At 36.3% G+C, this 16,687-nt stretch overlaps 1 protein-coding gene across 1 annotated transcript; it reads left to right on the forward strand.

The window, feature by feature from the left end:
* Positions 1–3,130: 3,130 nt before the first annotated feature.
* On the forward strand, positions 3,131–11,908 carry LOC123886392. Its single transcript, XM_045935712.1, has 2 exons — positions 3,131–3,617; positions 4,561–11,908. The coding sequence occupies exon 2, from the start codon at positions 4,711–4,713 to the stop codon at positions 9,073–9,075; it is 4,365 nt and encodes a 1,454-aa protein (XP_045791668.1). The 5' UTR covers positions 3,131–3,617; positions 4,561–4,710; the 3' UTR covers positions 9,076–11,908.
* Positions 11,909–16,687: the final 4,779 nt, after the last annotated feature.

Raw genomic sequence — 16,687 nt, forward strand, 5'->3', positions numbered from 1 at the left:
TGTTTAAATTGTGTTCGAACGAGTTATATAAACCTATTTTAGTATTGATATTATATAAATATACATATATTTATAAAATCTATACCTACATATAAAGAGGATATAAAAATTTTGGTGTGATCTTTTCATAACATAATAAAGTGTGGAAAAATCTGTGTCTCTCATATATCCAAACTGTCAATATATACACGATACCTTGCATACTGTTGGTATCAAAATCCCTAAACTTTTGCCTATCAAATATCCTTAATTATTGCCTATAACAACTTGATCAAAACATACTGTAAATATCAAATGTATATAATGACAATAAGTACATTTAATAACATATATTTGGTTTCCTATTACCCCCCCTCAAGTTGGAGCATGCGGATTCCAAATGCCCAACTTGTCAAGTATGGTATAAAACTGAGTGCTACCCAATGCTTTTGTAAATGTATCTGCAAGTTGTGTGTGAGTAGGAACATAAAACGATTGCAGATTTTGACGAACAATCTCATCACGGATGAAGTGACAATCCACGTCAATATGCTTGGTACGCTCATGAAAAACAGGATTCTTTGCAATGTGTAATGCTGCTTGACTGTCACAGTATAGTTGTATAGGCATCGAATGAATGATCCCAAGGCTAGAAAGGACACCCTTGATCCACTTTAGTTCACATGTTGTGCTGGCCATTGAGCGATACTCAGCTTCAGCAGATGAACGAGCTACTGTATGTTGTTTTTTTGGTCTTCCACGAAACGGGAGAGTGGCCTAAGAAAATAATCCATCCAGTAAGAGACCTACGAGTAAGAGGGCAAGAAGCCCAGTCAGAGTCACACCACCCATAAAGCTGAAGATCAGAGTTGCTATCCAAGAGAACACCTTGTCCAGGATTTCCTTTAAGGTATCTAACCACTCGTAACGCAACATCCCATTGCTCTGTCCGCGGTTGCTGCATGAACTGGGAAAGAACATGAACACAATAGGACAATTCAGGTCTTGTAAAACAGAGATAAATGAGGCGACCCACCAGCCTGCGATAGCGGTCGGGATTAGCAAGAAATGCGCCTTTGGCAAGATCAAGATGATGGTTTTGTTCGAGTGGAGTGCTAGCAAGTTTTGCACCAAGTAAACCAACTTCACTAATAATATCTAGAGCATATTTTCTCTGACATAAAAAAACACCTGCAGGAGATCTCGCAACTTCCACTCCCAAGAAATATTTTAATTTTCCCAAATCTTTCATATGAAAGCATCTGCTCAAGTAGTTTTTGAAACGTTTTATTGAGTCATGATCATTCCCACATATAATCAAATCATCAACGTATACTAGTACCACTAGTTGTACGTCTTTATCTTGTAATGTAAATAAAGAATAGTCCGAATAAGACCGTGTGAAGCCATAGTCTTTGAGAGCCGATGATAACTTTGCAAACCAATAAAGTGGGGCTTGTTTCAGTCCATATAATGACTTCCGAAGTTTACAAACCATACCTGGTTGAGAGGGCTGAAAACTGGGGAGGTTTCATGAAGACCTCTTCCTTTAAATCACCGTGAAGGAATACATTATGTACATCCATTTGGTGAAGTTCCCAGCTCTTTGCTGCAGCTACTACTAGAACAATTCGTACAGTCATCATTTTTGCCACCGGAGCGAAAGTTTTGGTGTAGTCGATGCCTTCAACTTGATGATTTCCAAGTATAACAAACCGAGCTTTAAACCGTTCTATAGTTCCATCGGAATGATACTTGATCTTATAGACCCACTTGCATCCCAATGCCTTTTTATTCACCGGTAGGGGACACACTATCCACGTGTTATTATCCTCAAGAGCTTGTATTTTCTCGAAGCCTTAGGATGGTGGTTTCCCATTTAATATCTCATACGGGGATTTTCCATTTAGCAGCGGTGTAGGTGTTCTATTTATCAAATATCCAGCCGTTAAAATACATTCACCCCAAAAGGAAATAGGAAGGTTACCTTGAAACTTCAATGCTCGAGCTACATTAAGTATATGTCTATGTTTTCTTTCAACTCGTCCATTTTGTTGAGGTGTTCCGGTACATGATGTTTGGAACATGATACCAAGTTCATAAAATTGTGATCGCAAACATGTAAACTCTGTTCCGTTGTCACTTCGAATCATTTTAACTTCCTTTTCATATTGTCTTTTTATTAATGCAATAAAATTCAACAAGGCACGAGGTGCTTCCTTTTTATCTAACAACAAGAATATCCAAGTCAAATGCATTACAAACTTTATGATTGCTTAAAGGGAAACTATCTCTAGTCTGCTTAGCTCTTTGACAAACATCACATGCTTTATTTCCATAATTATTACTCCTACTACTAGTATTTGAAACTAATTCAGTGATCCTCAAGGAAGGATGTCCCATTCGCCTATGCCAAAGATCAAGCAAAATCCCAGCATCAACTTTGAGAGCCTTAGATTGTCAAATTCCTCTGAAATAGTAGAGCCCATCAATTCGTTCACCCAATCCAATCAGCATCCTCGAAGTGCGGTCCTGCATTACACACAAAGAATTAGTGAACTGAATCATACAGTGTGTCTCATCTATTAATTGTGACACAGATATTAGGCTGCAATTCAATTTAGGCACATATATCACATTACTTATTTTCAACCCTCCTTCAAGAATAGTTGTTCCCTCCTTAGTTGCACAAACTTTCTGCCCATCTGGCAGTCCCACAGGACATGCTTGAACATTCTTTAATTCTTGAAGTAGTCTCAAGTTTCCTGTCATGTGATTTGAAGCACCTGTATCAATGATCCATGCTTCTTTACCTGTCATCTTTTCATTGCTATTTCCCTTCTGATTGTTTAGCATTTCCACCAAAGTTTGCCATTGATCAGCGCTTAATCCAATTAATCCTACCTTGTCCACCTCTGTCATAGCCTCAGTTGTTCTTCCAATAGTGGCTTGAGTTGCATTTGCTCGCACACCCATGCCTCTGCCTCGTCCTTGTGACTATTGTCCTTTCACCCGAGCAACTCCCTTTGTGTCATGGCGTGGCTTGTCGCCCCACCAATCTGGATACCCTACAATTTGGAAACAACCTGCGATTTCATGACCTGTCTGATTGCAGTTCGAACAGGTTTTGTCTTTTGCGTCACTGATGACATTCCGTCATTTGAGTATTTTTAATTATTATTCTATAGTATTTTAGTTAATTTTTAAGAGTATTGCATGATCAAAGAGAAGAATTTATGAAGAAATTGACACATAAAAGAGTTCGAAGATAAAAGCCTAGAAGAAAAAAAAAGACTTGGAAAACATTCCAAAAATTGCAAAGACTTGGAGAAATAAGCATTGAAGCTACTGTTTTTCTCGCGTCCCTGCACAGTTCCAGCCGCGGTGCGATTTGGATTTTCCAACACATGACATCATCAACGCATCAGCATGAGGCAATCAAGCTTTTAATCACATGCCACATGCCACCTAGGCATACACGTGACTTGCTTTGTTGCAAGGCATATAAATAAAGAAGCACTAAACCTAAGAAGGAATCACGCACGCCGAGAGAAGGAGTTACACAGTACGAGAGACTGACGGCTTGCACAGCGGAGCAACTAATTGGTGATTCAAGTCATTCAACCGCAATTTTATGTGTAATTTTGAATACTATTTTTATCTCTAATCAACATTATGAGTAGCTAATTTTTCAATTGTTAGGGATGAGTAAACCTAGATGACTATTCTTATTTTATGATTTGATTTGTGACTATTGAAGAATTCTATTGATTATTTTTCTTATATCTGTGCTTAATGCTTTTATCGATTGATCACCGTTAAATTGATTTACGATTCATATTGTGATACGGGAGTTGAATTTATGAATGCTTTGATATAAGAAATTCTTGCCTTTGTAATTTAGGAATAGATACAAACCCTTGAAACCAATTTAGAATTCTTGTTCATTCATGCTTAATTCTAATCTTAAATTCACTAAGGAATTAGGAATTATTTTAGAATTAACGACTCTGTCACTAAGGAATTAGGGCACGAATACTTTAGGAAATTCGGTAATAATTTGATAAATACCTTCAATAGTCATAATCAAGTCACTACATTAAGATAGTAGTCTAGTGAAACTCATCCCTGACATTTTTATTATTATCAAATACAAAGTAATTTTCGTTGTTATTATTATTATTGCTATTGCAACCAATTAAACTGAAACCTTTTGTTCAATCGAGTAAAAATCACAATTCAACAGTATAACGCGATCCTTGAGTTCGACACTCGGTCTTACCGTTTTAAATATATTACTTGCACGATTTCGTACACTTGCGAAAACCGCCATCAAGTTTTTGGCGCCGTTGCCGGGGAACGAACCCGGGTCACCCGCGTGACAGGCGGGAATACTTACCACTATACTACAACGAAAAGTTTTTGGCGCCGTTGCCGGGGATTGCCAAATCATTGTTGAATTTTTATTTTTGCTTAATTGAAATTTTTTGCTCTGCAACAAAATTTTTGCTTTTAATTTATTTTAATTATTATTCAATACTCTATTACTCACTATTTGTCTAATCTTGTATGCGAGGCCAGGCCTCAGCTGAACTTCTCTTTGACGCAGAAATCGAAAAGACCGCTCGAGCAAATCGAAAAGAAGCTCGATTGAGGAAACTCAAAGAGAAGGAGGAAAATAGTGAAGTAAACTTTGACACAGACGAACAGGTACACGAGGAAGTTAACGAGATGGCAGATGATAATCCGCCACCACCACCAGTGGAGAGACTTCTCGGAGACTATGGTGCCCGTGACAGAAACCGAAACAGATTGACCATTACTAATCAGCCTGTGACGGTAAACAAGTTTGAAATCAATCCAGGATTGCTGCGTGAGTTGAAGGAGAAACAGTTTGCAGGAAAGTACAATGAAGATGCCAATAAGCACCTGAAGAATTTCTTTGTGATTTGTGAGACAACAAAGGTGGATGGTAATTCTGAAGAAGCCAAACGGTTGAGACTATTTCCATTCTCACTAACTGATGATGCCAAAGAATGGTTCGACTCCTTACCAGCTGGTAGCATAACAACTTGGAATGAAATGGAAGACAAGTTCTTGGAGCAGTTTTTTCCTACAGCTTTGTTTGTGAGAAGGCGACAAGACATTTCCAACTTCCAACAAAAAGATGGAGAATCACTTGGAGAAGCTTACAAGAGGTACAAGAAGTTACTAGCCGCATGTCCAGAGCACAATTATGATGGTACTGTTCAAATGCAAATTTTCTGCAATGGTCTACTCCTTGCTACTAGACAAGTTTTAGACACAGCTTCTGGTGGTTCCATAAATTTCAAAACCGCTACTCAAATCATAAAAGTCATTGAAGCTGTTGCACTAAATGAACAAATGGAGATGTATGACAGAACTGGTGGTACAAGAGGTGGACTCATAGACCTGAATCAAGTTGAACACAAAAATGCTCAGAATATACTCACCAACAAGCAGATTCAAGAGGCAGTGTCAGCTGAAGTAACAAAGAGAATGGCAGCTCTTAATTTAAGTCAACCTCTAGCTGCTTCAGTTAACCAGATGAACACTGTGAGATGTGACTGGTGTGCAGGCCCTCATTTCACTATGCATTGCGATGTACCTATGGATGCAACACAAGTAGAAGCGGTGAATTTTCTCAGCAACCAAACAAATCGCCAACAGAATAATCCTTACTCAAACACATTCAATCCAGGCTGGAGGAATCATCCAAACTTCTCATGGAAGAACCAACAAGGTGGTCCTCAAAGTCAACAACAAGGGGGTTACCAAGGAGGCACATCAAATCAACCGTCAGTTCCACAAAAGAAGGCAGATTGGGAGTTAGCTATTGAAGCAATGGCCACAAACATGAACTCTTTCACTCAAGAGACAAGAGCTGCACAAAAGAATACAACAGCTTCAATAAAAAATCTTGAAATTCAGGTTGGTCAAATTGCTCAACAACTCTCACAACGAGCTCCTGGAAGTCTTCCAAGCAATACTGTTATTAATCCAAGAGACCATGGTAGTGTGAATGCTGTTGTTACAAGAAGTCAAAAAGTGAATGAATCACGATCACCCAATTTACAAAAGGGTGGGAGTGAGTCATCGCCTACACTTGTTGAGGTAGAGTTGGAAGTTCGAAGTACTGAAAAAGAAGATGATGTTGAAGTGCTTGAAAAGAAAGAAGAACCAATTGTGCAAAAGAAAGAGAGCCTTCTGAAACCAGAGATCAAGTTACCTTTCCCTCAAAGGCTTAAAAAAGAAAAAGATGAGAAGAATTTCGGTAAGTTTCTAGAGGTGTTCAAAAAGCTTCAAATCAACATTCCTTTTGCCGAAGCTCTTGAGCAAATGCCTACTTATGCAAAGTTTATGAAAGATATCATCTCAAGAAAGAGAACTATTGGTGATGAGAAGGTGAGACTCACAGAGCAATGTAGTGCAATTTTACAGCGGAAGATTCCACAAAAACTCAAAGATCCTGGAAGTGTCACTATTCCTTGTACCATTGGGGATAGAACTTTCAAGAAAGCTTTAATTGATCTTGGAGCTAGTGTAAGTTTGATGCCGCTGTCCATTTACAAGAAGTTGGGTATTGGGAAGATTAATAATACCAGGATGACATTGGAGTTTGCTGACCATTCAATAAAACACCCATACGGTATTGTTGAAGATGTTCTAATGAAAGTGGACAAATTAATATTTCCGGTGGATTTTGTTGTTCTTGAGATGCCGGAAGATGATGACATCCCGTTGATCCTTGGAAGACCATTTTTAAGGACGGGAAGATGTTTAATTGATTTAGAAGATGGTACTTTAACTTTGAAAGTGTATGATGAAGTTGTCAAGTTAAACGTCCTTGAAGCAATGAAACATCCAGACGAAAAAGAGGAGTGCTATAGGGTTAACATTCTGAACTCAATAATTGGGGAACAAATAAAACAACAAGTTCCAAGTCTACCCCTTGAAAGAGTTTTGAGCTTGCCACTAGAAATTGTTCAAGAAAATAAAGACCCTAGAGAATGTGAAGTTCTAACTATGTTGGAGGCCCTTCCATCCTACAACCGTCGCACCCCTACTAGGTGGGAGGAGTTACAGCCCAAAGAAGAAGTTGTTATGGAAGAATCAAAGAAAGCACCGGTAGTTGAACTTAAGCAATTACCCTCGCATTTGAAGTATGTGTTCCTTGGTGAGAGGGATGAATACCCGGCTATTATAAGTGCAAATTTAAGTTCTTTGGAAGAAGAAAAATTGTTGAGAATCCTCAGACAGTACAAAGGTGCCATTGGGTGGTCCATTGAAGACTTGAAGGGCATAAGCCCTACTTTCTGCATGCATAAGATTTTGATGGAAGACAATCATAAACCAGTGATACAACCGCAGCGGAGACTCAATCCAGCCATGAAAGAGGTAGTTAGAAAAGAGGTGGTTAAGCTACTTGAAGCAGGTCTTATTTATCCTATCTCCGACAGTTCGTGGGTTAGTCCTGTCCAAGTTGTTCCAAAAAAGGGCGGGACTACGGTGGTGATGAATGAAAAGAATGAGTTAATCCCAACTCGCACAGTCACTGGATGGAGAGTTTGCATTGATTACAGGCGGCTGAACACTGCAACAAGGAAAGACCACTTTCCATTACCTTTCATTGATCAGATGCTAGAGAGGTTGGCAGGTCATGATTACTATTGTTTCCTAGATGGGTACTCCGGTTATAATCAAATTGCTGTAGCACCGGAGGATCAAGAGAAGACCGCCTTTACCTGCCCCTACGGGATATATGCTTACAGGAGGATGCCATTCGGTTTGTGCAATGCACCCGCAACTTTTCAAAGGTGCATGATGTCGATATTCTCTGATATGATTGAAAAACAAATTGAGGTATTTATGGATGATTTTTCTGTTTTTGGCTCTTCTTTTGATAATTGTCTAATTAATTTATCTCTTGTATTGGAAAGGTGTCAAAAATCTAATTTGGTTCTAAATTGGGAGAAATGTCATTTCATGGTGAGAGAGGGAATTGTTTTGGGTCACCGAATCTCTTACAAGGGGATAGAGGTTGACCAAGCAAAAATTGAAGTAATTGAAAAACTTCCCCCTCCTACTAATGAAAAAGGTATTAGAAGCTTTTTAGGTCATGCGGGTTTTTATAGGAGGTTTATTAAAGATTTTTCCAAAATAGCAAAACCTCTTACTAATTTACTAGTGAAAGACACACCTTTCCAATTCAATGATGATTGTTTAAATGCTTTTAACATTTTGAAGCACAGGTTGGTCACTGCCCCTATTGTCACTGCACCTGATTGGTCACTACCTTTTGAAATTATGTGTGATGCAAGTGACATAGCTGTTGGGGCAGTGCTTGGACAAAGGAAAAATAAGTTGTTGCATGTAATTTATTATGCTAGTCATGTCTTGAATCCAGCACAACTTAACTATGCAACTACTGAAAAAGAACTTTTGGCTATTGTTTATGCTTTTGATAAATTTAGATCTTATTTATTAGGATCTAAAGTTATTGTTTACACTGATCATGCTGCTTTGAGGTATTTGTTTGCTAAGCAGGAATCGAAGCCGAGACTTTTGAGGTGGATATTGTTGTTACAGGAATTTGATCTAGAGATTCGAGATAAGAAGGGGTCAGAGAATACTGTGGCAGACCACCTCTCTCGATTGGAAACAGTGGAAGAGACGGAAGAAAAGAGGCCAATTCAGGACCTCTTTGCAGATGAACATATCTTAGCTATGACAGTTGCACCGTGGTTTGCAGACATCGCAAACTACATGGTGGGAAGGACAATTCCATCTGATTTCACCTCCCAACAACGCAAAAAATTCCTCCATGATTGTAAATTCTATGTGTGGGATGAGCCTTTTTTATATAAAAGGGGGGTAGATGGATTGTTAAGACGGTGTGTTCCGGAAGATGAGCAAGAGAAAGTGTTGTGGCATTGTCACGACTCAAGCTATGGCGGTCATTTTAGTGGAGATAGGACTGCTGCAAAGGTCCTTCAATCTGGTTTGTTTTGGCCTACATTATTTAAGGATGCTTTTACCTATGTTAAGAGATGTGACCGCTGCCAACGCACATGAAATATTTCAAAAAGAAACGAGTTGCCTCAAAATCCTATATTGGAAGTAGAAATTTTTGATGTGTGGGGAATTGATTTTATGGGACCTTTTCCATCCTCATACTCAAAGATGTACATTTTAATGGCAGTGGACTATGTCTCTAAGTGGGTAGAAGCAATTGCCACTCAAACCAATGATGCTCAAGTAGTGGTTTCATTCCTCAAGAAAAATATTTTCTCACGCTTTGGAGTCCCTAGAGCGTTGATTAGTGATGAGGGAACCCACTTCCTCAATCGAAAGATGGAGGCATTACTAAGAAAGTACAACGTGCATCATCGGATTGCAACTCCATATCATCCTCAAACTAGTGGACAGGTGGAGGTATCTAACAGGCAAATCAAGCAAATTTTGGAGAAGACTGTGAATGCCTCAAGAAAAGATTGGTCAGTAAAGCTTGATGATGCATTGTGGGCTTACAGAACTGCATTCAAAACACCCATAGGTATGTCCCCTTTTCAAATTGTTTATGGCAAAGCTTGTCACTTACCTTTGGAACTAGAACACAAAGCATTGTGGGCCACGAAATTCCTAAATTTTGATCTTTATAAAGCGGGTGAATCCAGAGTTCTTCAACTCCATGAGTTGGATGAATTTCGGAATTACGCTTATGAGAATGCCAAAATTTATAAAGAAAAAACAAAAAAATGGCATGATAAAAAGATTCAAAATAGGGAATTTCAAGAAGGGCAGCTAGTTCTACTTTTTAATTCCAGGTTGAAGCTGTTTCCTGGAAAATTGAAATCAAGATGGTCTGGTCCATTCAAAGTTACAAAAGTATTTCCATATGGTGCCATTGAAGTTAAAGATCCAGGTTCCGCGAGAACATTCAAGGTGAACGGACAAAGACTTAAACCATATTATGGGGGAGAGTCTGAGCGGCCAATTGAATCCATCCCTTTGAAGTCCACATGACAAAGTGGCGCGTCAGGCTCGAGACGTTAAACACGCGCTTGATGGGAGGCAACCCATCCATTATGCTTTACCATTCATTTTTCATTCAAAAAAAAAGAAAAAAAAAAGAGAAAATAGAAAAGAAAAAAAAAAAGACTATCAATGATGTCACCTGCTGTCTGCTGACAATCCCTTGTGTTTCATCTTTTTGTTGTTTTGTTTATTATCAAGTTTAATGTTTTTATGTCTTTTCAGAATTGTCAGTGTGTTAATACCTGAATTTGCATGATGAAAATCTCTTAGACTTGCACATAAAAGAATAAGGACGTGTGACTGCTCATGAAAGTGCAATGGTTAAAGAGACAAAGAGATGAATAGGAAAGATGGAGTTTTGCACGGTGTACTAGTTCAACCTTCAGATACCTCAGCTGGTGAGCACTTTGAGCCAAATAAATTCCACGGTATACTATTTCTTTCACATCTTATGAGTGTATCCATGTTTTGTATATTTTCTAGAACTTGCGACTATTCTCTACTGTTGATTGGTTTTACATTTACACACATAGAGGCACATTTGTTTGGTACCCTGAGCCTTTTCAAGCTACCCTGTTATTATATATCTGTTGCTAAACCACTTTGAGCCAAAAAAAAAAAAAAAAATCCCCTTTCTTTCGGTGACTAACTCAATTATAAGCCTTTTAGACCTGAAATTTATTATCTGTTTACCCTTCTTGGAGTTAGGTAGAAGCTTTAAATTTCCTTGTCATGGTATCATTTTAAGTTTGGGGTTGCTTCTGGAATTAGCAACATCTTAAGTTTGGGGTAGGGGTACTAGAGAACTAAAAAAAAAAAAAAAAAAAGTGAATAATAGAGACTCACAAAAAAATAATTGAGTTTCTTAAAAAAAAAAGAATAAAGAGCCATTAAGCATGAAAAATAGTGGCATCTTCAAAAAAAAATGATGAAAAATAAGTTCTCTAAGTACCTAATCAACAATGAATTGAGCCCCGGTTATGGTAATTTTTCAATAAGGAATAGTAGTTGATACCTAACTCCAATTTAGCCTACTTTTCCCAAATTTATCCCACCATTTACCCGAGCCAAGTTACAACCTTTAAGACCTCAAAAATGTGTGTCATGTATTTACTTTGATTGACGGTTTAGAATTTTTTCAAGCTTATGGTAAAATAGCATTTGCATGTTGATGGAGTGAATACCCCGTCAACATTGAGTGAATTAGTGAGTGAGAGATAAGGTTGAACTTTGAACATCGTGTGGAATGATCATTGAACCGAAGCTGATTGAAGTCTTGAAAACCAAAGCATTGATTGAGCAGGATCACTGAAGTTAAGACCGGTAGTTCTATTGCCGGATGAAGAGAAAAAAAAGGTTTTTGAGATTTTTATCATTCAAATTAATTTTTTAATTCACTGACAGTTTTGTTTCGACAGACATATTACTTGAGGACAAGCAACAATTCAAGTTTGGGGTTGTGATGACATTCCGTCATTTGAGTATTTTTAATTATTATTCTATAGTATTTTAGTTAATTTTTAAGAGTATTGCATGATCAAAGAGAAGAATTTATGAAGAAATTGACACATAAAAGAGTTCGAAGATAAAAGCCTAGAAGAAAAAAAAAGACTTGGAAAACATTCCAAAAATTGCAAAGACTTGGAGAAATAAGCATTGAAGCTACTGTTTTTCTCGCGTCCCTGCACAGTTCCAGCCGCGGTGCGATTTGGATTTTCCAACACATGACATCATCAACGCATCAGCATGAGGCAATCAAGCTTTTAATCACATGCCACATGCCACCTAGGCATACACGTGACTTGCTTTGTTGCAAGGCATATAAATAAAGAAGCACTAAACCTAAGAAGGAATCACGCACGCCGAGAGAAGGAGTTACACAGTACGAGAGACTGACGGCTTGCACAGCGGAGCAACTAATTGGTGATTCAAGTCATTCAACCGCAATTTTATGTGTAATTTTGAATACTATTTTTATCTCTAATCAACATTATGAGTAGCTAATTTTTCAATTGTTAGGGATGAGTAAACCTAGATGACTATTCTTATTTTATGATTTGATTTGTGACTATTGAAGAATTCTATTGATTATTTTTCTTATATCTGTGCTTAATGCTTTTATCGATTGATCACCGTTAAATTGATTTACGATTCATATTGTGATACGGGAGTTGAATTTATGAATGCTTTGATATAAGAAATTCTTGCCTTTGTAATTTAGGAATAGATACAAACCCTTGAAACCAATTTAGAATTCTTGTTCATTCATGCTTAATTCTAATCTTAAATTCACTAAGGAATTAGGAATTATTTTAGAATTAACGACTCTGTCACTAAGGAATTAGGGCACGAATACTTTAGGAAATTCGGTAATAATTTGATAAATACCTTCAATAGTCATAATCAAGTCACTACATTAAGATAGTAGTCTAGTGAAACTCATCCCTGACATTTTTATTATTATCAAATACAAAGTAATTTTCGTTGTTATTATTATTATTGCTATTGCAACCAATTAAACTGAAACCTTTTGTTCAATCGAGTAAAAATCACAATTCAACAGTATAACGCGATCCTTGAGTTCGACACTCGGTCTTACCGTTTTAAATATATTACTTGCACGATTTCGTACACTTGCGAAAACCGCCATCAGTCACCTCGGCCTCTTGTTCTTCCACCAGTTTTCACCGCTAGGCCAACAATCTCTGTCCGCTCTTCTTTGGATCTAGCGATGGTCTTCACACGTTCTTCTTGTATCAAGGTGGCATAAACTCGATTCAATGATGGCAATGGATCTGATGCAAGAAGACTTGAGCGTGTTGTTCCATACAACACATCATCTAGACCCATCAAAAATTGATGCATCTTTTCTTCTTCCCTCTGTTTCTCTAACTTCGCCTTGATGTCACATGTGCATCCTTTGCACGTGCAGATTGGTATCTGCTGGTAATTTCCCAATTCATCTCGACAAAGCTTTGAGTTTTTCATAGTAATTCACCATGGTCATTCTTTCTTGTTTGCAGCTTGCTAGTTCCGATTTCAGTTGTTGAATTCTTGGTCCATTTACAACTGAAAGTCGGTCTTTAATGTCATCCCATAATTCCATTGCGTTCTCCATATAGGAAATAGTAGAACGCAAGGAAGCTTCAATGGTGTTTAAGATCCAAGACACCACCATAGCTTGGACAGTCCACCAATCCTCCATTTCTGGTGAGTTTTCATCTGGCTGCTGCACAGTGCCTTCAACGAAACCCCATTTACGCCGTGCACGTAACGAGGTCCTCACAGCCTTTGCCCATTCGTCATAGTTTTCACCACATAGTTGGACTTGGGTGATTATGCTTCCTGGGTTGTCATTAGAGTTTAGATCATATGGAGATGGTGTCTTCTTTACCATCTCAATTTTTTTCTCAGATTTTCCTTCCACAGGTTTTCCTTCATCATGACTATGCTCTGATGCCATAATAAAGTGTGGAAAAATCTAACCCACTTGGGTTGGTGCATTGGTATTGGCTTGGGACCTGGGAGTGTGCTCCTCTTGAGGTCTGAGGTTCGATTCTCTCTGGCACCGATTTGGGTGGGCTAATTTAGCTTCTTCAAAAAAAAAAGTGTGGAAAAATCTATGTCTGTCATATATCCAAACTGTCAATATATACACGATACCTTGCATACTGTTGGTATCAAAATCCCTAAACTTTTGCCTATCAAATATCCTTAATTATTGCCTATAACAACTTGATCAAAACATACTGTAAATATCAAATGTGTATAATGACAATAAGTACATTTAATAACATATATTTGGTTCCCTATTAATAAGGCATGTTTTTTTTTTACTCACCATAACATAAAACATGTCTTTTTTTTAGCAACAAAAAACTTTTATTAACAAAGTCACTATAACCTAAGCATGTTTTTTTTTTTTCCGACATAAATTTACATAATAGACAGTTAGACACAGACAGGCGCAGAACGCGCCCTGTCTGGCCTCTAGTTAAAAATAAATTTGACGGGTGCCGCGACACCTAGTAAGATCTGTCACTAGACACCTAGTAAAAAGAAAAATACCTTCAATGGACGGATGATCTAATCCCAAGCCCAATCCGAGCCGGCCGAACGGACGTCGGCGTGCGCGCGTGATATTTAACATGGTGAGCGGTCTACCCTGATTACAAAACTAGGTACCCCTTTGGGCGTACCCCAAGTATTGACCTTTCAATATATAAACACTACTCATGTGTGTGTTCCAACCAATGTGAGACTAATTGAAGCTTTTTTCAATTCACGCATAGTTCTTCTTTTGTGTTCATTTCTATACCAAATTTTCTTCTACAAGTTACACACTTGTTCCAACAATTTTTATAACCGTTCTTTTATTTGAAACAGAAAATCGCTCTCGATCTTTTGCGTTGAAGAAAATAGAAAGCACTAGCTGAATAAAAACAATGCAAAAAATTTCTCAAATATTTCATTAACCTGCTAGATCATAAAACCTGGTGAAACACTTCTTCTCCCAAGTTTATCTATTATATGTCCTGTAAACCTAATTCAATATGTCTCTCTAGTTAAAATTTATCTTAAATACAAACCTAAAAACAATCATGATACAAGAAAACGTTTATTCATTCATCCTTATAAAATATTAATATCAATTAAAAATAATAATTTGATAATAATTTTAAATTATATATGTATGATTTTATCCATCATGTGTGCATCAAACATGCATATATCCATACAATATATATCTGTATTCGCGCGCGCGGTACCATATGTATATTGATCAAATGTTCAAAAACAATATGTATAGTGATATGGTATATATAAATATGGTATATATAAATTATGTACCCAAAAGAAAATGGTGTATATAAAATAAAAAATAAAAAAGAGAAGCAATTGAGATACTAGCAATGAATTTTTTAGGATAACTAAAGAAGCAAACAAACTTAAATTATAATTTTTCCGTAATTTTTATAATCCTACTACTGAAAAAGTAAACAACTTTAATTTTATGATAACTTTTTTAATTAATTTATGCCTTTATCTCTTTTCATATATAAAAAAAGAGATACATTTTTTAATTAATTTATGCTTTGATGTCATATTCCAACTTGACATCAAGTATGCTTTTATATATATTGATGACACTGCATGAACGATCTCTTAAAAATATACAGTCATATCTAGATAAACAATTTGTAATTTATTGTTTGTTATAACTATGAAAGTGTATTTTTAAGTAATAGTATGAAAATCATATGAAGAAATGCTCCTAATTTATTTTAACCTTTTCAGTAGTAACTGTGATATATTATAAACAAAAACACTAAAAAAAAATCATAATTTAGAATAAGTATTTAATTTTTAATAATAATTTGGCCTATTATTTTTTTTTATGTGGCACCTGGTTTCATTTTCATTCATAATTTACCCTTTCCATAACATAAAGAGACGAATATATAAATGTACACACAATTACATTGACCGGACTGAAAAATAATATGCTAGTTCTATTCTAGTAGCTGCCCCAACTTGTTTGTGTTTCTTTCCAATTAAGTACTATTTCACTATACTGATTAAGTATTACTCCCTCCGTCCCACGATGAGTGAGCCAGTTGACTGTGTCACGCATGTCAATGCATAACTTTGACGATTAATATTTTTAATCGTATAATAGTAAAAATTATAAAAATATGATATTTTGAAAATACTCATCGAGATGAATCCAACAACATCTTATATGCTAATATTTGTTTTTATTTATTAGTAGAAAAATAGGGTCAAAGTAAGATATGTAAATAGTGTATATAGTCAAAATGGCTCACTCATTTTGGGACAAAGGGAGTATAATTTTTAGATGCTAATTATGTGAGTTGAGGCTTAAATCCGCGCACTTTATATCATGCATATATTTTACCATATGAATGTACTACAAAAATTTGAATGACTTATAGGATATATTTAATCTGCTAAAAAATAATAATTGGACATAAAAATTTCAATTGTATTATGTTTGATTTTAAAATTATTTTCTGATATTGGACAAATTGAGGACTAAGTGACATTTTTGTCCCTCAATGAACCATGAAACAACTTTTTATCTTTTATATAAGTTGTTTAAAATAATATTTTTATTCGTAAAACATCGTACATTACAAAATTTGTTCAATATGTACTGTTGTGTTTAGTAGTTACATTTTACTAATCTAATATGACCCATAATTAAGAATACACTTAATTCCATCCTTAAGGTTTACTATATATTATTTTAAACTTGTGTTTCACAATAAGTTAAGCACAGGAATCTATCAACTAAGAAATGAATACTAAGATTCCAAATAGAAGAAATTTGTGGTAAAAAATCCAAAATGGAGAACCATGTGTATATTAAAAAAATAAAAAGGTAATAGAACTTGTTTCTACTCAATTGTTATATTATATTATACTTATGAATATGATATGATATGATTCCTGACCATAAACATTACTTTCATATATATTTAATTTTGATGAAATCAGCAGCATATATCGGACAATTATTGGATGCCATTTTAATTGAGGTTTGCCTATGGCTGGTGGAGCTTCCCAATAAAGAGCTTATACTATATTGGCAAATTGGCTGAGCTTATACGTACTTATAGATCAG

This window comes from Trifolium pratense, linkage group LG5 (assembly GCF_020283565.1).
Source record: "Trifolium pratense cultivar HEN17-A07 linkage group LG5, ARS_RC_1.1, whole genome shotgun sequence".
In the NCBI taxonomy this organism is placed as follows: domain Eukaryota; kingdom Viridiplantae; phylum Streptophyta; class Magnoliopsida; order Fabales; family Fabaceae; genus Trifolium; species Trifolium pratense.